Source organism: Stegostoma tigrinum, chromosome 12 (genome assembly GCF_030684315.1).
Source record: "Stegostoma tigrinum isolate sSteTig4 chromosome 12, sSteTig4.hap1, whole genome shotgun sequence".
Lineage (NCBI taxonomy): Eukaryota > Metazoa > Chordata > Chondrichthyes > Orectolobiformes > Stegostomatidae > Stegostoma > Stegostoma tigrinum.
Window position 1 is genome coordinate 40,977,285 of NC_081365.1, and position 21,536 is coordinate 40,998,820.

Below are 21,536 nucleotides of genomic sequence, written 5' to 3' on the forward strand. Positions count from 1 at the left end.
TAAATGTTTGGAAACCATTTTGTTGTTACTGCCAATAGCAAAATGGCAAATAAGACTGTCCTCAATAATTTAAAAAAGGGATCTTTGTTATTCACTTTGGTAAAATCCACAATGTTATGGCCTAGACATTGAACACCTTTTCGCTCTCTCTTTCTTTTCCAGGACACTAGGTGTAGTAAAGCCAGGCTCTGATCTTAAATTCGGAAAATTGATTGACAGGCTCTACAGCGCAGGACTTGTAATATCCAAGGCAAAAATGATAGATCTCACAAGGTAGATAATCCACTAATTTTTCAAATCAATGTTGTTAAGCTCTCTTGATCTGTTGAATTTTAGAACTTCCTTTGTAAAGCAACGCGCTGCATTGAGAACGGCAACCTTTGCCAGAGTGGAGAAAAGTGTCTACACTTTAAATGCCAGTCTTTAGCAGCCAAGGAACTGGCTGTGCTTCCTCATACGTATGAACTTATGTTTTTGATATTAGTAACGTCCTGCTTGTAACAAAGATGTATTTATGGAAAATGTTGCAATCTGATTTTTTGCAAACAGTGAATGTGGCAGACTGCACAAGCAAAGTATGCAGTGCTTGTGCTGTATAGTGCACGATACATGTACAGCACATCTTTGCTCCAGAAAGTCTTTATTTTTTCTTTAAAATTGCACATAAGATACCCATTACTTTCTGGGTGAAATCAGTTTTTCCTATGTCCTCTCTAATTAATAATAATTGCTTTAAGTCTCTGTCCCCTGGTAGTTGGCTCCTCCGCATGTAGCAACAGGGCTTCCCAATCCACTACTTGAAATCCCTCATTATTAAATGGGATATGAGGAAAAGCCTTTTCACTCAGAGGTCGTTAGGCATGTGCAGTTCAACGCCCAGTTTGGTTCTTGAGTTGGAAACTCTTAGTTCATTTAAAAGGAATCTGGACCTGGATCACACTTTAATGTGTGAGGCTACGGACAAAGTGCTGTACTGGCTGAATGGCCTGTTTTTGTGCTGTGAAATTTCAATGGCTCTGTGATTTCTCTGCCATAAAACTTTACTGTCTCTTCCTGATTATAGACTGGGCACTTGGATATATGTACAATGTCCTTTTAAAGGTTTGATCCCCATGACTGATATTTAGCTGACCAGCGTATTTTTTTTTGCTTCCCACTTGAGTAGAGGAGTTATATTTGATAGAACATTTCCAGCATCTAGCAAATTTTGGAAAATGAACACCAACGCTACTCTTTGCTACCTCTTTGAAAGACCCTGCGTTGAGGTCCATCAGAATCCAGAGAGTTTTAGTTTGATAACGCTTGTGATTGTAATTTCCTCTCTCCCTACCAGCGCTTGACTTACAGCTATTACTGGAATGTTATAATATCACCGTAGGTGATACAAACCGAACTAAAATATTTATCCTTCTAATCAGCTACTTCCCTATCTCCTAATAGCATTCCATTCATATTCGCCAAAGAACAACACTCAATTCTTTTCATTTTTAAACAAAGAAACACCTTTTTTTGACTTACTTTCGAGACACCTTCCTGATGTACTTTAGTTTCTTCCACTGAGTTAATCTTTTTGTCTCTGCTATTGTTAATATTCTGTCTAATTACCTGACCCGCCACTCATCCCTGCACAATCATATTATTTTCCCTTCAGTTTGATGCTTTCCTTTAGGTAGCCATAGATAGTAGTCCTCCCTTTAGAATTTTTCTTTGCTGAAGTAGTCTATTATTCTGACATATCCCCTTCAATGTCCGTCACTGCTTCACTATTGATCTGTCCCCCAGCCTAGTATTCTAGTTCATTTTAGATAGTTTAGATTTAATGGTCATAGCTGTACTTTTTAAAAAAAAACTAGTTTTAAACCCATTCTTCTCTCATTTCAAATTGGATGTAAGAATCAGTCATATTGTGATTGCTGCTATCTAGACAATTTTTTTTGGTTTTGAGATCATTAACGAATCATGTCACATGCAATATCAAGTCCAGCATAGCATGCTTTCTGGGTAATTCTGGATTGTGCTGCTCTAAGCAGCTATCTCAATGGCAATCCGCGAGCTCATCTAGACTATCATTGCCAGTGTGATTTTTTTTTCCAGTTTATTCGTAGCCTAAAGTCAACTCATGATTATTGTCACACGCACCCAATATTTACTTTTATATGCTTTGTTCTGCATTGTAGTTACTATTAAGGGACCTCTCGACCACTTCACTATTGACAACTTCTTTCCCTCGTATTCTTCATCTTTTTCTAAACCATTTCTAAATCCTGGTCTCGTGATCCACGTTCATCTCTGACTATTGTGCAATGCCATCCTAGATTAACAGTGCTGCCCCTCTAATAAAATTCGATAAAGCTGCGGATGTTGTAAACCAAGAACAAAAACAGAGTTGCTGGAAAAACTCAGCAGGACTGGTAGCATCTGTGAAGGGAAAAAACAGTTAACATTTCAGAGCTGGTGACCCTTCTCAGAACTGAGGAAGGGTCTCCGAACCCAAAACGTTGACTCTTTGGTTTTACCTTCACAGATGCTGCCACACCTGCTGAGCTTTTCCAGCAACTTTGTGCTGTCCCTATATCTCATTTTTCTTTCTTCTTGAATATCCTATAATAATCAATATGCAGGATCCAATCCTTGTCATTACACAGTCTCATTTCTGTATTTGGAGACAAAGATCTAAGATTTGGGCAAGGGATGGAGGAGGAATATGAAGAAAAATATTTTTACGTGGTGAGTGATAATGTTTGAGAAGATTTGTAGCTCTGGTTGTGGATGAGCTTGTAGGCATGCTTGATAAGCTGGTGGGTTTGGTTGCAAATGTTTCATCACCCTGCTAGGTAACGTCTGGTCCGTATGTGTGGACTTTCTATATATGCTAATCTGGACTTCCCCATTGTTTTTGCATTCTACCATTATGCCCAACAAGGGTACTCAGTTAAAACCGAAAGAACTACAGATGCTGTGAATCAGCAACAAAAACAGAAGTTGCTGGAAAAGCTTTGCAGGTCTGGCAGCATCTGTTAAGAAAAAAAATCAGTTAATGTTTTGGTTCCTGTGATCCTTCCTCAGAACTGGTAGTTGATTGTTGTTCTCTTCTTCTTTTGTAAATTTTATCCCGGTGATGATGTTTCATGTGTTGGTGGGTTTCTTCTAGTTTTGTATGTTTGATAATGATGATGTTGCCATCTATGCAAGGTTGGGTTGTGTAGTGGGGACCATTGTCTGTTCTAACGTTTGCATCTGCAATCAGTCCTAATATTGGGGATTCCATTGGTATTCCATTGATTTTTGTTTTGTTTGTAAATCTCCCATTGAAGGTGAAGTGGGTTATGAGGCACAGACCTAGTAGTTTCAAGGTGGTGCCCTTATTGGTGGTGCACTAGAATCAACACTAAAGAGCATTGGACTCATGGAAGAAGTACAACAGACCATTGGACAGATGACAGTCCCAGCACTGAGCAAAAATCGTAAGTGGACCACATTCAATGCAGAAAAGATGAAAGCCCTGGAAAGACTCAAAAGTCAGGGATATTGTAAACTTACCAGTGGACAAAGGACACATAATAGTAACATTCAATGGAGCCCAATACATCGAGAAAGCTAACCCATTACTAGCAGATACTGATAGCTACCAACAGATGGCGATAGACCCGATACCACAGTCAGGGAGCTGGATTACAACAATCCTGAGAAATTACACAACTCGGGAGACATCAGCTAGACAGACTACCAAAAAAATGAAGCCACAGGGATTCAACACACCTCCACACAGACTCCCCAAGGTACACAAACTGGGGGTCTACCATGCTCACCAACATACAGATTTGCCAGAAAACTACGACAGAAATTGAAATACGTAGTTGACAACACTACCCACTCTATCCACCCCTTCCAAAAATTCCTCAACATCGTCAAGGACACCAGGGTAAAAGAGGACAAGATGATACCCTTCAATGTAACAGCACTATTTCGATCCATAAACATCGACCTAGCCAAAGAGACAATTGCCACACTACTGGGCGAATCAATTAGGCCGGCACTCTAGGACACCAACAGCATCAATAAGGACACTACCATGAATCTGCTAGATCTGTGCTTCACAACCCACTTCACCGCAACGGAAACCTATACGAACAAATCAATAGACTGCTAATGGGATCGTCAATATCAGGACTGATTGCAGAAACAGTAATGCAAAGGTTAGAATGGACAGTGCTCCGCACTGTACAACCCAAACTTGGAGTCTGAAATGTAAATGACACCTTCATGATAATCAAACGCACACGACACATAAACAACATGCTCACCAAAATAAGTTCAAAAAAAGAAGGGAACAACAACTGACTACCCTTCCTAGACATAATGGCAGAATGCAAAAGCAACGGGGAACTCCACATTAGCATATATAGAAAGACCACGCATACAGTGAGTTTTTTTTTCTAGTTTTGTGCGTTTGATAATCCACGAAGGTGTCATCTACATGTCAGACCCAATTACACTAGCAACCAACCCAAAGCTCACAACTGGAGCTGCATCCAGGACACTTATTTAAATGAGGCACAACACATTGCAGTAACCTGGAACTATGCGAAGCAGAACAGGCGCACCTGTATGGAGGCTCCAAAAGGAATAGATACCTGTAAAACACAATACGCCATTGCTTCTGAGACAGATCACAACAGGTAGACACAATATGACCAGAATCACTTATCCCCCTATCATACATCAGAGACATTTCCGAGATGACCACAGACTACTCAGACTCCTAGGTATCAGGGTGGCACACAAACTGACAACCACCCTACGACAGCTGCTGACGAATGTAAAGGATCCCATGCCCAAAACCAGCAACACTGGAGTAATATACAAAATACCATGCAAGGACTGAGAGAAACACTACATAGGCCAAACCAGAAGAAAACTAACAATACGGATGCATGAGCACGGACCAGCCACCAAGAGACACAACCAATTCTCCCTTGCCTCACTACACATGGACAAAGAGGGACACAAATTTGACTGGAACAACACATTCATAATGGCACAAGCCAAACAGAGACTCAGCAGGGAATTCCTGGAGGCCTGGTTTTCTAACCGGAACTCCTCCAACAAACATCGAATTAGACCCTGTGTACAAACACCTGAGAAACAGAACCAGAAGTGGTACCCAAACACCCCCAAAAACTGAGGCATATAAATAACAAACAGAACAGAACACCAATGCTTCAGTGCACTGACCATGTTACCTAGCAGGGTAACAAAACATTTGTAGCCAAACCCACCAGCTCAGCGAGCAGGTCAACAAACTCCAGTGAGTGATAACGATGTGGAACTTACTGCCGTGAGTGTAATGGAAGCAGAAACAATTATTCAAAGGGGAACTTCTTAGACACTTGAATGAAATAAAACTTCAGGACTATGGGAATTGAGGGAAGGAGGGGGACAAACAGGATTAATCTCTGGCATCAGAGATAATGGGAACTGCAGATGCTGGAGATTCCAAGATAATAAAATGTGAGGCTGGATGAACACAGCAGGCCAAGCAGCATCTCAGGAGCACAAAAGCTGACGTTTCGGGCCTAGACCCTTCATCAGAGAGGGGGATGGGGGGAGGGAACTGGAATAAATAGGGAGAGAGGGGGAGGCGGACCGAAGATGGAGAGTAAAGAAGATAGGTGGAGAGGGTGTAGGTGGGGAGGTAGGGAGGGGATAGGTCAGTCCAGGGAAGACGGACAGGTCAAGGAGGTGGGATGAGGTTAGTAGGTAGCTGGGGGTGCGGCTTGGGGTGGGAGGAAGGGATGGGTGAGAGGAAGAACCGGTTAGGGAGGCAGAGACAGGTTGGACTGGTTTTGGGATGCAGTGGGTGGGGGGGAAGAGCTGGGCTGGTTGTGTGGTGCAGTGGGGGGAGGGGATGAACTGGGCTGGTTTAGGGATGCAGTGGGGGAAGGGGAGATTTTGAAACTGGTGAAGTCCACATTGATACCATATGGCTGCAGGGTTCCCAGGCGGAATATGAGTTGCTGTTCCTGCAACTTTCGGGTGGCATCATTGTGGCAGTGCAGGAGGCCCATGATGGACATGTCATCAAGAGAATGGGAGGGGGGAGTGGAAATGGTTTGCGACTGGGAGGTGCAGTTGTTTGTTGCGAACTGAGCGGAGGTGTTCTGCAAAGCGGTCCCCAAGCCTCCGCTTGGTTTCCCCAATGTAGAGGAAGCCGCACCGGGTACAGTGGATGCAGTATACCACATTGGCAGATGTGCAGGTGAACCTCTGCTTAATGTGGAATGTCATCTTGGGGCCTGGGATGGGGGTGAGGGAGGAGGTGTGGGGACAAGTGTAGCATTTCCTGCGGTTGCAGGGGAAGGTGCCGGGTGTGGTTGGGTTGGAGGGCAGTGTGGAGCGAACAAGGGAGTCACGGAGAGAGTGGTCTCTCCGGAAAGCAGACAGGGGAGGGGATGGAAAAATGTCTTGGGTGGTGGGGTCGGATTGTAAATGGCGGAAGTGTCGGAGGATAATGCGTTGTATCCGGAGGTTGGTAGGGTGGTGTGTGAGAACGAGGGGGATCCTCTTGGGGCGGTTGTGGCGGGGGCGGGGTTTGAGGGATGTGTCGCGGGAAATGCGGGAGACGCGGTCAAGGGCGCCCGCGTCTCCCGCATTTCCCGCGACACATCCCTCACACCCCGCCCCCGCCACAACCGCCCCAAGAGGATCCCCCTCGTTCTCACACACCACCCTACCAACCTCCGGATACAACGCATTATCCTCCGACACTTCCGCCATTTACAATCCGACCCCACCACCCAAGACATTTTTCCATCCCCTCCCCTGTCTGCTTTCCGGAGAGACCACTCTCTCCGTGACTCCCTTGTTCGCTCCACACTGCCCTCCAACCCCACCACACCCGGCACCTTCCCCTGCAACCGCAGGAAATGCTACACTTGTCCCCACACCTCCTCCCTCACCCCCATCCCAGGCCCCAAGATGACATTCCACATTAAGCAGAGGTTCACCTGCACATCTGCCAATGTGGTATACTGCATCCACTGTACCCGGTGCGGCTTCCTCTACATTGGGGAAACCAAACGGAGGCTTGGGGACCGCTTTGCAGAACACCTCCGCTCAGTTCGCAACAAACAACTGCACCTCCCAGTCGCAAACCATTTCCACTCCCCCTCCCATTCTCTTGATGACATGTCCATCATGGGCCTCCTGCACTGCCACAATGATGCCACCCGAAGGTTGCAGGAACAGCAACTCATATTCCGCCTGGGAACCCTGCAGCCATATGGTATCAATGTGGACTTCACCAGTTTCAAAATCTCCCCTTCCCCCACTGCATCCCTAAACCAGCCCAGTTCATCCCCTCCCCCCACTGCACCACACAACCAGCCCAGCTCTTCCCCCCCCACCCACTGCATCCCAAAACCAGTCCAACCTGTCTCTGCCTCCCTAACCGGTTCTTCCTCTCACCCATCCCTTCCTCCCACCCCAAGCCGCACCCCCAGCTACCTACTAACCTCATCCCACCTCCTTGACCTGTCCGTCTTCCCTGGACTGACCTATCCCCTCCCTACCTCCCCACCTACACCCTCTCCACCTATCTTCTTTACTCTCCATCTTCGGTCCGCCTCCCCCTCTCTCCCTATTTATTCCAGTTCCCTCCCCCCATCCCCCTCTCTGATGAAGGGTCTAGGCCCGAAACATCAGCTTTTGTGCTCCTGAGATGCTGCTTGGCCTGCTGTGTTCATCCAGCCTCACATTTTATTATCTTAATCTCTGGCATGATATGTACCAGGATGTTGCCTGGAATGGAGGGAAGGCCTTATGAGGAAAGGTTGAGAGACCTCTTGCTTTTCTCTTTAGAACGATGACAGATGAGAGGTGACTTGATAGAGGTGTACAAAATGATCAGATGTATAGATAGAGTGGACAGCCAGAGACTTTTTCCTAGGGTGGAGGTAGCTATTACGAGGGGACATAGTTTTAAAGTGAGTGGAGGAAGATACAGGGGAGAGGTCATACGTAGGTTCTTTGCTCAGAAAGTGGTGGGGCCGCGGAATGCATTGCCGGAGAGGGCAATGGAGTCTGCCTCATTAGGGGCATTTAAGCATCTATTAGACAGGCATATGTATGATAGTATAAGGAAGGGTGGCGATTAGATAGACCTTAGGTTTTGGGTAAAAGTTTGGCACAACATTGTGGGCCAAAGGGCCTGTACTGCGCTGAACTGTTCTGTGCTCTCGTATGCCAAATGGCCTTCTGTGCTGAATTGATTGACTCTGTGAGCATTGTGGAATAGGCATTTGACATTGATCTATATGCGATATCAGGAGAGATGACTAAAGGCATGGTCAATAACTTAGATCTTCAGGATTGCGTGAAAAGGGAGAGTGAGAGTGCAATGGAGACAGCTGCTCAGTTTTCTGCCAAGGCAGCTGAATGGTGGAATTCTTGAAAATAGAGGATGTTTAAATTGGATCCATAAATTGGAGCAGTGCCAAAGTCTCAAAGGTGTAGAGGTAATAGAGGTGGGGAAAGATGAGTCATTTCAGGGATTGGAAAATTGTTAAAATGGAGGTATTGCTTAATCAAGAGCTATTGTAGATCACTATAGACTAGCGAGCATTTGAACGATAGATGAACAGAACTTGATGTCAGTCAAAATAATCAGCAGACCTTTGGAAGGACTCCAAATTCAATATTGTGGAAAATCAAGAAACTGCTTCAGATAGAATAGATGTAATCAAGAATCAGTCTGAATAATTCAGTGCCTCAACCGTGAGGCTAAAACAAACTGGTAGAATGTCATATGCCAGGAAACAGGCAGAGGATTCTGGCCATGATCTTGAAATGTATATCTTCAAACCAACTGGCTAGTCTTGGTGTAATGAGGAAAATGGAAGAATGTGCTGGTCTGGCCGGCAGTAGCATTGGCAAATGAGTGCCAAGTCAGAGAAGGTTACGTTCAGGCTGAAACATACAATCTTTCAGCATAGCAGGAGACTTATCTATCCCCTATCTCTCTGTTAGCCCTGACATTGATTCTTTCGTTCTGAATTAAAGAAAGTTTATTACTTCTAAAACACCAAAGAACTAACAGACCTGCTAATTAGAACATAGAACAGTACAGCACAGTACAGGCCCTTCGGCCCACAATGTTGTGTTGACCTATTATCCTACTCTAAGATCAAACTACCCTACATTTTACTATCATCCATGTGCCTATCCAAGAGCCGCTTAAATGTCCCTAATGTATCTGACTCCAATACCACTGCCAGCAGCGCAGTCCATGCACGCACCACTCTCTGTGTAAAGAACCTACCTCTGACATCTCTCCTATGCCTTCCTCCAACTGCCTTAAAATTATGTCCCCTCGTAATAGTCATTTTCCGCCCTGGGAAAAATGTCTCTGGGTATTCACTTTATCTATGTCTCTCATCATCTTGCACACCTCTGTCAAGTTACCTCTCATCCTTCTTCATGCCAATGAGAAAAGTCCTAGTTCCCTCATAAGACCTGCCCTCCAGTCCAGGCAGCATCCTGGTAAATCTCTGCTCTACCCTATCTAAAGCTTCTACATCCTTCCTATAATGAGGTGACCAGAACTGAACACAATATTCCAAGTGTGGTCTAACTAGGGCTTTATAGAGCTGCAACATAACCGTGTAGCTCTTTGACTCCTCCCCACCCCCCCCTCCCTGCCAACAACCTGATCAACTTGGGTAGCAACTTTGTGGGATCTATGGATGTGGACCCCAAGATCCCTCTCTTCCTCCACACTGCCAAGAATCCTGTCATTAATCCTGTATTCAAATTCAACCTTCCAAAATGAATCACTTCACACTTTTCCGTGTTAAATTCCATCTCTCACTACTTTGCCAACTTCTGCATCCTGTCAATCTCCTGTTGCAACCTACAACAGCCCTCCACACTATCCACAACTCCACCAAACTTCATGTCATAGGCAAACTTACTAACCCACCCTTCCACTTGCTCATCCAAGTCATTTATAAAGATCACAAAGAGCCGAGGTCCCAGAGCAGATCCCTGCGGAACACTACTGGTCACTAAGCTCCAGGCTGAATACTACCACCCTCTGTCTTCTATTGGTCAGCCAATTCTGTATCCGGACAGCCAAATTTCCCTGAATCGCGTGCCTCCTTACTTTCTGAATGAGCCTACCATGGGGTACCTTATCAGATGCCTTGCTAAAATCCATATACATCACATCCACTGCTCTACCTTCATCAATGTGTTTTGTCACAACCTCAAAGAATTCAATAAGGCTTGTGAGGCATGACCTACCCCTCCCAAAACCAAGCTATTTCTAATCAAACTGTGCTTTTCCAATAATCCTCAATATTATCTCTCAGATATAACATCTGAATAACACATATATAGTTTAATTTTATCAGACAAGAGCAACAATAATTTAAATTTCATATTTCAACAAAGATACAGCTCCGCTTTGTCTGTTCCACAACCTTGTCAGGTAAATGACAACATTGGGGTGGGGGTGGGAGGACAGACCCAACCTGGTTAATTACTCCCCTCATCGGTCTACTTTCAATGATGTGCAAAGTAATTGTAGAATTATTGAAAGTTCTAGCATACACTGCTGACTCAACATTAACCTGCTCACCGACTGTCAGTTGGGTTATGGCAGGGCAGCATAGCTCCTGAGAGATCGTAAGAGCTGCTGATGCTGGAGTCCGCGATACCAGTGTGGAGCTCGAGGAGCACAGCAGGCCAGGCAGCATCAAAGGAGCAGGAACATTTGATGTTTTGGGTCAATTTTTCAAAAATTTGAACAAGGGTCCCAACCTGAAACGTCAACTTTCCTGCTCCTCTGATGCCGCCTGGCCTGCTGTGCTCCTCCAGCTCAACACAACTCCTGACCTTTTTATGTCTTGGTCTAAGCATGGACAAAAGAACTGAACTCCAGATGTGAGGTAGCCCTACACGTCGAGGTTGCATTGGACTCGAGCATGGAATCCTTCTTAACCCGGAGTTATTCATAAATTGGGGAAATTACTTCAGTGGTTTCAGCCATCCCTGGCACAAAGGAAGATGGTTGTGGTTGTTGATGGTCAATCATCTCGGTCTTATGTTCCCCTGTAGGTGTTACTGTTTTTCTTCATCAGTCATGCAATGTGGGCATCATTGACTGGGTCAACATTTTCTGCCCATTCGTAGTTGCCCTGAAGGTGACAGTTGGCTGCTTTCTTGAACTGTTGCAGCCCATATGCTGTCGGTAGATCTACAATGCTATGAAGGAGGGAGTTCCAGAATTTTAGCCTGGTGACACTGAAAGAATAATATTATGTTTCCAAGTCAGGATGTTGAGTGGCTGGTTTGGAACTTGCGGGTGGTGGTGTTCCCAATCGTCTGTATTCCTTGACTTTGTAGCTGCAGATAGTTTGTGAATTTGGAAGATGTACCTAAGGATCCTTAGTATATTTTCTGCAGTACATCTTTGTAAATGGTACACACAAGGTTGGATATCCATTTCTAAATGCAGCAAGACTTGGATAATATCCAAGATTGGGCTGAAAAGTGACAAGTAACATTTGCTCCACAGAAATGCTGCCAGGAAATCACTCTGTCCAACAAGAAGGTAACCATCATCCCTTAACATTCAGTAGTGTGTTAGCAATACCAAAACTCCCACTTTTGACATACTTTGGGTTACCCCCATTAGCCAGAAACAGAACTGGATGAGTGCATCTCTAGTAACACTTAAGAAACTTAACACTGTTTGGGACAAAGCATCCCACTTAATTAGCACCACATCCACAAACATCCAGTTCCTCTACTATTGAGGTTCAGTAGCAGCAGTGCAGAGTCATGACCTAGCTAGGTCCAAACGTTCAGCTGCTTCATCAATGACCTTCCTTTCATTACAAGGCCGGATGTGGGTTGTTCACTGATGGAATACTGTTCTCTTGCCTGGATGAGTGCAGCTCCACTAACACTTAAGAAGCTAAATGTAAGGACAAAACAATTCACTATAAACATTTTGTTTGTCATCCTATTTGGTCCCTTAAGGCTACGCTACTTCCGACAAGTCTCTTGTAGATTTAAGCAGCCAGCCTCTCTCTGACTCTGACTCTGTCTGAGGGTCTGCGAAACTGCTTTCTTCTCTTTCTCTGGATGGTCAGCCGGTCTTTGCCTGTTGCCATGCTAGTTTCTTCAGAAGGCCTCAGAAGATTCCAAGAGAGGGGTCCGCAGGTGAGCCCTGTTTTTATGCTACTTTTGATGGTTTTCTGGAACTTGCTGTTGTTCTGGCCAATCAGGGAAATGATTGACTGTTTCAAACTATTAATTATTAATCATTTGGATGGCATGCTACTGTTAACTTCTTTATGTAGCAGGAACAGTGTCTTTCTGTCTGGTCTTTCCTTTGTTTAGTGGATTAGTTATTTGGGGTATGACGGGTCCAGGCCTGAAACATCAGCTTTCTTGCTCCTAAGATGCTGCTTTGCCTGCTGTGTTCGTCCAGCTCTACACCTTTTGTTATCTCGGATTCTCCAGCATCTGCAGTTCCTATTATCTCAGCTATTTTACTAATATGTCTTTAACTTCTTATGTAGCTTGATGTCATGGTCCCATGAACTGTCAGTAAATGCTTTACTGTGTTAAAGGCCTGATATATAAATGCAAGTTTTTGCAAATTGATTCCATTGATGTTATTTGATGATGTTGACCAGTCTTGCTTAAGGATATTCATTTTTTTTTATACAATAGCAGTCTCCAAAAAAAGAAAGACAACAGACTTGTGCACAGAAATTCTTCCATTATAAGTTGTAGTTCCTGTATTGTCATTGTCAGAAAATGGGAGTATTCAGGAAGAAAATAAATGATTCATTGTCTGTCATCAACACTTATCCTGTAATATTGCTGCAATATTATGTGAATTTACACAGCATATTTATTAATACGTTTGAATCCATAATGTAGAAAAGAAATTTTACATTAAAACAATTTACTTGACCTTTAATATCTTAAGTTCCACGCCTTCTCTTATTTAGTCAAACAAGTTGAGATAAAATGAGCAAATAAATCCCATGAGGTTGCAGGTTTCTGAATGGAGCAGAACACCAATGCTTTGATTAGAGGTCACACTGATGATGTTGCCTAGAATGGTAGTGAAATGCCTGCACACCACAGAACAACTGGCTCGGCGAGCAAACAAACAACCAAAGTGAGATAAAATGAGCAAACAATTCCCATGAGGATGCAGATTTCAGCTCTGTAACGACTGTTGAAGTTATTAAATAACTATCTGCTGAAACGAAATTGAAGGTACCTAATTACCCAGCAGAAGTGACAAAATGTGATAATGCAATTTTCTTTCTCTTTCAGCGATCTCCTTAGGTATTTAACTTGTGGTCCTGCTGTTGCGCTGGAAATTATGGGAGATGAAGCTGCTTCTTCCTGGAGGAAGCTAATTGGATCTTCAGATTCTAGGAGAGCAGAAAATGAAGCCAGAACACGGGCTCTTTATGGAATTGACAACACCAATACTCATGGTTCTGAATGTGCCGCAACTGCAGCTCGAGTAAGCATTCTTTACATAGGATTTGTGAGGTTAAGTGGTAATTATGCTCGGCTAGATCTTTAGTTCTTGCCATGTTTAACACATAATTCATATCTGTGTAGGAAGGCAGGTGAGGTCTTTGCACAATTTTCTGAGATTCACTTAGTTAACAGCCTTTTAAGGCTTAAGACATGAATGTGCCAGAAGAAATAGTTAAAGAAATACTGGCCTAGTCACTTAATGATTGAATGTTGGTTTTTCAGTATCTTTGTAGTTGGTTTTAATCCAAAAATTTGCTTTAAAGGTTCTTGCTTACTGATATGATATTTGCAATTTGGGCCCTTTAATCCTTCTGAATGTTGATAGGAAATTGTTTTTAATTATGTCCTTTAGTACTTAATTTTTGGACTGGAAGAATTAAAATTAAGTTCTCTTATTGAGCCCCATCATTATACACTCCAATATTGAGCTTACTTTTGACCAATGCAAAGAAATCCTTGTAACCTGAAGGAAAGGCAGGGGGCCACTCCTAGAACTGACTTTAGGAGTCATGAGTTAGTAGGACAGTACATAACATTTGGGTTTAGCATAAGTGGGACAATAATTAGGACTAAATTAGGGTTGCAGAGCACAGAATGAGTGTGTGGGGTGTGGGAAATTAGATTGGTGAACCTGAGAAGCAGATATCTTTATGGAAATAATAAGGGATATTAAAGTTCTGCTCAGAACAAGAGTAAATGCAAAAAATTCCTGGGTACAGTATTTTCAGGAAAGATGGGAAAGGGGGAAGGGTAACAGTATTAATAAAAGAGGATGTTGCAATGCTGGACAGAGAGAATGCCCTGGAGAGTTTAGGACAACATCCACTTGGCTAGAGCTGAGAAAGAGATGCAGTAGAAAATGGGTGCAATCAAATTACCCGTGGACTTTTGAGGCTGTCAAATAATGAGAAGGATGTAGATGAACAAATCTTCAAGGAATGTTATAGAATTATAGAGTTATAAGGATGGACTTTAATTTTCTGAATATAAACTGGAATAGTAGTTGTGAAAAAGTGTTCAGGGGCAAAAATTCCTAGAGTGTGTTCAGGAAAATGTTCTGCAGCCATATGGTTCCAAAGATAAATGAGACATTCTAGGCCTGTTCTTAGAAACAAGAGGGCAAAATGGATCAACTGTCAGTCAGGCAATATTCTCAAAGTCATTAATTATTATAGGTTTTGAATTGGATATGGCAAAATTGCAATCTGAAGTGATTAACTGTGAGAAGGCCAGCTTCAGTAGGATAAGGATGGTTCTGGCACAAAAGTTTGACTCTAAGATTAAGATTATCTCAAGAATTTCGCTCCCTTTTAAGGAAGAGGGGGTTTGAGCACAGCAAAGGTACATGATCAGGAAAGAAAGGGCAAACAAATCCAGAGCTGCCTTGGTGCCAAATGAGATGGAAATTAAGATAAAGCAGAAATAGTATGTTTATTTATATGTTGTTGAATAGTACAGTTAAGAAGGTTCAGAGAGAAGTTGACAAAGAAAATAAGGGAAGCAAAGAGTGAGTGTAGGAGGTCATGTGAAGGTACATTTGCTGACATTGATCACCTACGTGAGTTAATTAACGCTGTCTGGCACTGTTGGCTCGCCTTCATTCCAGACTTTGGGATTTTACCCTCATGGCCATCTGCTTCTGCTCCTTTCTGAAAATAGTTCTTGAGGGTCTCATGGGCCCCTGCAGGACCATGGTATAATCTTCTGCACACCTCAAACATCAATGCCATTTTTATTAAGATAACAAAGTGTGGACCTGGATGAACACAGCAGGCTAAGCAGCATCTCAGGAGCACAAAAGCTGACGTTTCGGGCCTTTTTATTAATTTTGGTTTCTGCTGTCTGCTCAGGATGTTCACTATGCAAAGATTTATGTACAGAATGATTATTGTAACAGGTTCCCTTTTAAAATTGGCCTGGCTTGAAAAGAAGGCTGTATGTACATTTGGTCTGGAAATAATTTAGCCAAAGCTCCCCGCTATGCGCAGGGCTCATTAGGAGTGTTCAAGATCTCTGAAGGCGCACATACATTCTTGCAGATGAGATTGCACAATTTTGCGTGATGGACACTTTTTGAGCTAAATGGACATTGGCAGGTCAAAAATCAAACCCGTCTTACTCCTCAGAAAATGAGGCATCAATTTCCATCTTCTAAAGTACCTTTAGGAAATGTTAAGAACAGAGCAGAAGCCATTCGGAGGCCCTTGACAGACAATGTGTATAAGATGGCATTTGCATTTCCATGGCCACTGTAAAGTTTAGTGATTTTTTTTTGTTACAGGCAATGCTAGTTATGATCTTGGCCTTTGGAAGGAAAACTTAAGTTAGCAATGTGGTGGTAGTTTGAGTCAAATGGACCTTTTGTGAAGTAGGAAAATGACTGAACTCAATGTTGTCATTATATCCACATAAAATGAGAGGCATGAAACATGAAATCTGTTTGTAATGTAATAGCTAGGAATGGTGCAGTTCTGTTAATGGCTGAAGAGGCCATATGTAGCGCTCGCTAACTGAAGTGGTTATGTATTAACATAAATTGCCTTTGGCATTGGTACCTGCTTTAGAGCTGCTGTAGGCGCTGAATGTCACTGTGTATGATTGTGCAAAGCTGCTGCCACCTTTTTCTTCCGTCATAAGCTGGTGTCTCCCAGATGCCAAAATATGCTTTAAGACATTTATGTCCCCCAGGCAAGCATCATTTGAAGCAGAGGTTTGGGCATCCTACTGATGATATGGTTCTGACTACCTCATCATACCGAGAAGTGTTGAGTCTGTGACTATCTTCCATCCTATGAATGTGTCTGAGCCAGTGATGTTGCCACTTCTGCTTGCTGGATGCCGCCAGACTTCAGAGATTTATCTTTGACATTTGAGATTTAATCTTTGTGTAGCCCAGAATGCTCCACAAACAATGGGGATGAAAATTATTTAGCTACTTTTCAGAATAGCTATAATTTTATCCATGTTTGTAGGGTCTGAGATGATAGGTTATGACCCTTGTGTTTTTAGCACTTTATTATCAAGCTAAGAGTCAGCTTGATGGTGTAATATTAATTGACCAATGTTATTTACTGTGTAAGAAACATTATGGAACGTTTCTAAGGGACATGGTATGAATATTCATAAATTGTATAGATCTTCATTTTCAAGCTGTTGATCCCTTTGTTCTATATCCATCAGCAAAGCCATCTGATTTAAATTCTACAGTCTAGTGATAGTTTTTTCTTAAACTAGCTATTAGCTAACCTTCTAAGCTTTTAGACTGGCAGAGATAAGGTGCTCCATACAGGATGGGGTGTGAGCCTGTCATATTTATTAAAGTAAGAAAAGAATTAGATTATTAACACAGTGGACTTTTGTTTATGCAAATGTAGGAATTAACAGGAATCTTTGAAAATGGCAGAACAAGTTGATAAAGCAATTATTAAAGAAAATGGAATCCTGAGATTCATAAATAGTGGCATAGAGTGAAAAACCTAAAATGTTACTCTAACCTTACATAAAACACTAATTCAACACCAACCGGAGTAGCATGTTGAATTCTGGGCAGCATATTTTGCATGGAAGTTATGGAGGGGCTACAAACAGATACGCTGGAATGGTTTAATGATGTGAAGTTACTGTTGTGTGAATGAACCAGAGAAGATTAGATTTGTTATCTTTGGAGCAAAGAAGACTAAATGCAGATTTTCTAGAAATGTTTAAAATCATAAAGGGGTTAGATAAAGGAACGAAAGAGCAACTGCTTCCAATAGTTGAAGGTTTTATGATTGGTGTGCACAATTTTAATGTGAGTGGTAGGGGAGATAATAGCATTGTTACTTGTTTAGTAATCTAGAGGCCCATGCTAATATTATGGAGAAGTAGGTTTAAATCGCACCAGGGCAGCTAGTAGAATTTGAACTCAATTCATTTTCTTTTTATTCACTCGTGGGATATTGGCATCTCTGGTTGGTCAGCATTTGGTTGAGAAGGTGGTAGTGAGCTGCTGCAGTCATAAGCTGTAAGTTGACTGGGAATTCCAGGAATTTGACCCATTGCCACTGAAGGCACCATGAAATAATACAAGTCACGATGAGGAGTGGCTTGGAGGCGAACTTGCGAGTAGTGATGTTCCCATATTCAGCTGCCCTTGTCCTTCTAGATGGTGTGATCGTGGGTTTGGAAGGTGCTGAATAAGGTCCTTTGCTGAATTTCAATAGTACATAATGCTGCTACTGAGTATTGGTGGTTGAGGGAATGGATGCTTGTGGTTATGGTGCCAATCAAGCAAACTGTTAAGCCTGGGAAGGTGTTAAGATTCTTGAGTGTTGTTGGAGCTGCACCCTTCCAGGTAAGTAGGGGAGTATTCCTTCATATTCCTGACTTGTGCCTTTGTAGATGGTAGACAGGCTTTGGGAGTCAGATGGTGTATTACTTGCCGCAGTATTTCTAGCCTTTGACCTGCAGTTATAGCCACTGTGTATTTGTATGGTGAGACCAGTTGAATTTCTGGTCACTGGTAACCCCCAGGATGTTGATAGTGGTGGATTGAGTTCTTTATCCGTTCCTGGGATGATGGCGTCGCTGGCCAGGCAGCATTTATTGCCCATCCCTAATTGCCCAGAGGGTGGTTACGAGTCACCCACATTGCTGGAGTGATATGTAGGCCAGACCAAGTAAGGATGGCAGTTTCCTCCCTAAAGGGCATTAGTGAACCAGATGGGTTTTTTTCTGACAATCGGCAATGGATTCATAGTCATCATTAGACTCTTAATTCCAGATATTTATTGAATTCAGTGTGTTGTTGTTATTGTTATTATTATTATTATTATTTTCACTAATGTCTTTTGGTAAAGAAAATCTGTTGTTCTGTATGTGACTCTAAATGTACAGCATTGTGGTGGACACTGGCTTCTGAAATGGTCTAGTAAGCCAGTGATTCCAAAGACAGTTATAGGTAGGCAGCAAATACAGGCATCACTAACTCATGTCCTATGAAAGAATAAAATAAAACAAAAACATGAAGAAAACATTTAATTGTGACAAGTAGTTAGATTTTTTTTTGTTGAGGGGAATGGTGGATTCAGATTTTAATAGCCTTCAGAAAAGGATTTGGTAAATACCTGAGGGGAAAAGAAATTATATGGATACAATTGAGAAAGTGGGAGTTTATGGTTAATTAGATTGTTTTCAAAACAGCTGGCAGGGATTTGATGAGGTAAATGGCTTTCTTCTGCCCTGTACTTTTCAATGGTCCTTTTGCACATGAGGTTGAGACACCCCAGTCCAGGGTTATTTGCCCTGTGATAGCTCATGCTGTCTGTCTTCTGGGAAACCAGGTCAACAAACAGATTAACAAGGGTGTCCTTTTTTTGCCAACAACATAAGATCTTAAGATCTTTAAAATATACATTTTTGACATGCCCTTTCATCCCCTTTCACCAGCAAGCCTCTGGCCTTATCTTTCAGACAGAGATTGTTCCCTCAATGTGTCTAAAACTTGTCATTCTTGAATTTCAAATTTTTCAATTTTTGTAAATATTTCTATTTTATGTATCTATGAACCCCCAGTAACTGCATTTTAAAAATGTTTCATAGCTGATGTGTTATGGTGTCCAAAATCCTTTTTTTTCTTATAAGGAAACACACTGTTGCCTTGGTACTGACATGTACAGACCTGCAAGATTGAAACTTCAGTGCTAAATTATGCCATCTCAGCTGGAGTAGTGTTGAAGCTAGTGCAATTAACTTCTATAGGCAGAGGGAGCGAGGCAGGATTTTAGAAAATAGAACAAATTAACCACGCAGCTGGTCTTGAAGCATTTCTGAGGAGAGAAACAAGAGTTAGTATTTCAAATTGATTGATTACCTTTTTGTCAGAATTTGGTTTTATTTTAGATTTCTGGGATTGGGTGTATTTTGTTTCAGTATTAGAAATACAGAAGTGATCTGTTCAGTTCATTTTGTATTCTTGTTTTTGTAGGAACTAGAGATTTTTTTCCCATTACTTGGTAAAGGGCCGTCAAATACAGCAAAATGTATTGATTGCACGTTATGTATTATCAAACCTCATGCAATTGCTGAAGGTAAGCCTCAGATTTGTCATCATAAAGGAAAGCATTCCGTTTTTCTCAGAAGGAAATTTAAAATGTAGTTCATTTCTTAAAATTAACACAATAAACTCAACCTTTCGATTTTCTTTTGACCGTATTTCCATAGACTTCAAATAGATCTTCTAATATAATCATTACAGTTTCCTTGGACATTGTATATTTGATCAGTTATTGTGCAGTAGTATGATTTCATGAGTTTCTCTTGTAGAAAACCAAAGTGCATGCAATGAATACTGTTTGCAATAAAAGTTTTTTGCTCCATTCAAGATCATTGGTAATTCAATATGAAGAACAGAAGGCAATTTAGGGAAAAGCAATAAATGCTAACCTAGCCAACAATACCTTAATCGCCAAAAACACATTTTAAAAAAGAAGGCTGAAATGTATTGCTAATGTGAATTAGGAGAACTGAATTTCACTAAATTAATGCAGAATAAAGGCCCAAGCCCTTTCACAGGAATTTGATAAAACTAAATTAACATTAAGCCACACAGATAATCAAGGAGAAAAGTTTTTGAATCTAACTTTTGCATTCCTTTTGAAATTCTAAAAGAAAATTCCTTTAATTAGGTGGCCATTTTTCTGTTGTTTGGATTAGCTAGATTACTTTTCTACTCTAAGAAATGTTGCTAATGGCTTTCATTTCTTAAATAGTGAGAAACAAGTTATGAAAGAACAGAGTCTTGTGGGTTTATGTACAAAAATCTCAAAAGCTAGTTGACAGATAAAACATGAGCTAAGTGAATAACTGAAATTAATATTATCTCAAGGGCAGTAGCATACAAAGTAGTCACTTATTCTATGGTTGGATAAAGCTCTGGTAGAGTGTATTGAAATATATAATTTTCAGTGCATGCATCTTTGGAATGATGTATTGACTTTGGAACACATGCAGCACAAACTCTCTGGAATGACAGAGTTCTAAAGGACTTTCATTTTGTGGATCTGTTGTATAGATTAGTCTTATGAACTATCCCAAATTATTAAAAGAATTCATGGGATAGATAGGGGAAGCCTGTTTTCTTTATTGGGGAAGTTTCTTCTGTTCGTCCAGAACAACTGTGAAGATGATCTTCCCAGTAAGATAAGTCCATGAAAAATGTAGACAGCAGCAGCTACCTCTATGCCTTCTTTGACCTCGCAGAATCCTTTAATTCTGTCAACCGAAAGGGACATAGAAAATTCTCCAAAAATTTAGTTGCCCACAAATTCATCAGCATCTTCTGCCTGCTGAATTATAACATAAAAACTATGATCCCCATGAACAGAACTGACTCAATTTGAGTATAAGCTGGAGTTGCTCAAGGCTGTTTTGTCTCACTAGTGCTGTTTTCTCTGTGCCTCAGCATAATACTCTATTCCTCCGTAGAACTAACTGCCAGAGTATTGCCCCCTTTCTGCAAAAGCATACAATAACGTTGAAAGCTATGCTGGCACACTTCCAGCCATCTGAGGAGCATGCTGTTTTGATGACAAAGACCTCAAACTCGGAACCCAGCTTATGAACTACAAGGCCACAATGTTGCCTTCCTCCTTTTATCTATGGTACCGCAGATATTTCAAAACTTTGAAGAAATATCACCAGCAATACATCGGCAAAATCCTGCAAATACAAGGGCAGGATAGATGTTCTGATAGTGTCTCAGGCTGACGTTCCCAGCATCGAGACACAGCATCAGCATTCTCCATTGGTCAGGCCTGATCATATGCGTGCTTGACACAAGATTCCTGAAACAAGCTTTCTGCTTTGAAATTTATTGCACGTTGTTAGCAGGAGACAGATGAAGTGTTTCAAGTCCTCAAAGCCTCTCTGAAAAACTCAATATTTTCACCAACCCATGTGAAACTCTTGCCCAAGACTGT

At 41.9% G+C, this 21,536-nt stretch overlaps 1 protein-coding gene across 3 annotated transcripts in view; it reads left to right on the plus strand.

Moving 5' to 3' along the window:
- Positions 1-21,536, plus strand: part of nme7 (NME/NM23 family member 7) — a 137,842-nt gene that overhangs the window by 29,898 nt on the left and 86,408 nt on the right. For all 3 annotated transcript variants that reach the window (XM_048540702.2, XM_048540701.2, XM_048540703.2), the window contains 3 exons: positions 163-273; positions 13,363-13,558; positions 19,544-19,646. In XM_048540702.2, the coding sequence (XP_048396659.1) occupies positions 163-273; positions 13,363-13,558; positions 19,544-19,646 (410 nt within the window). The remainder of the gene's footprint in view (positions 1-162; positions 274-13,362; positions 13,559-19,543; positions 19,647-21,536) is intronic.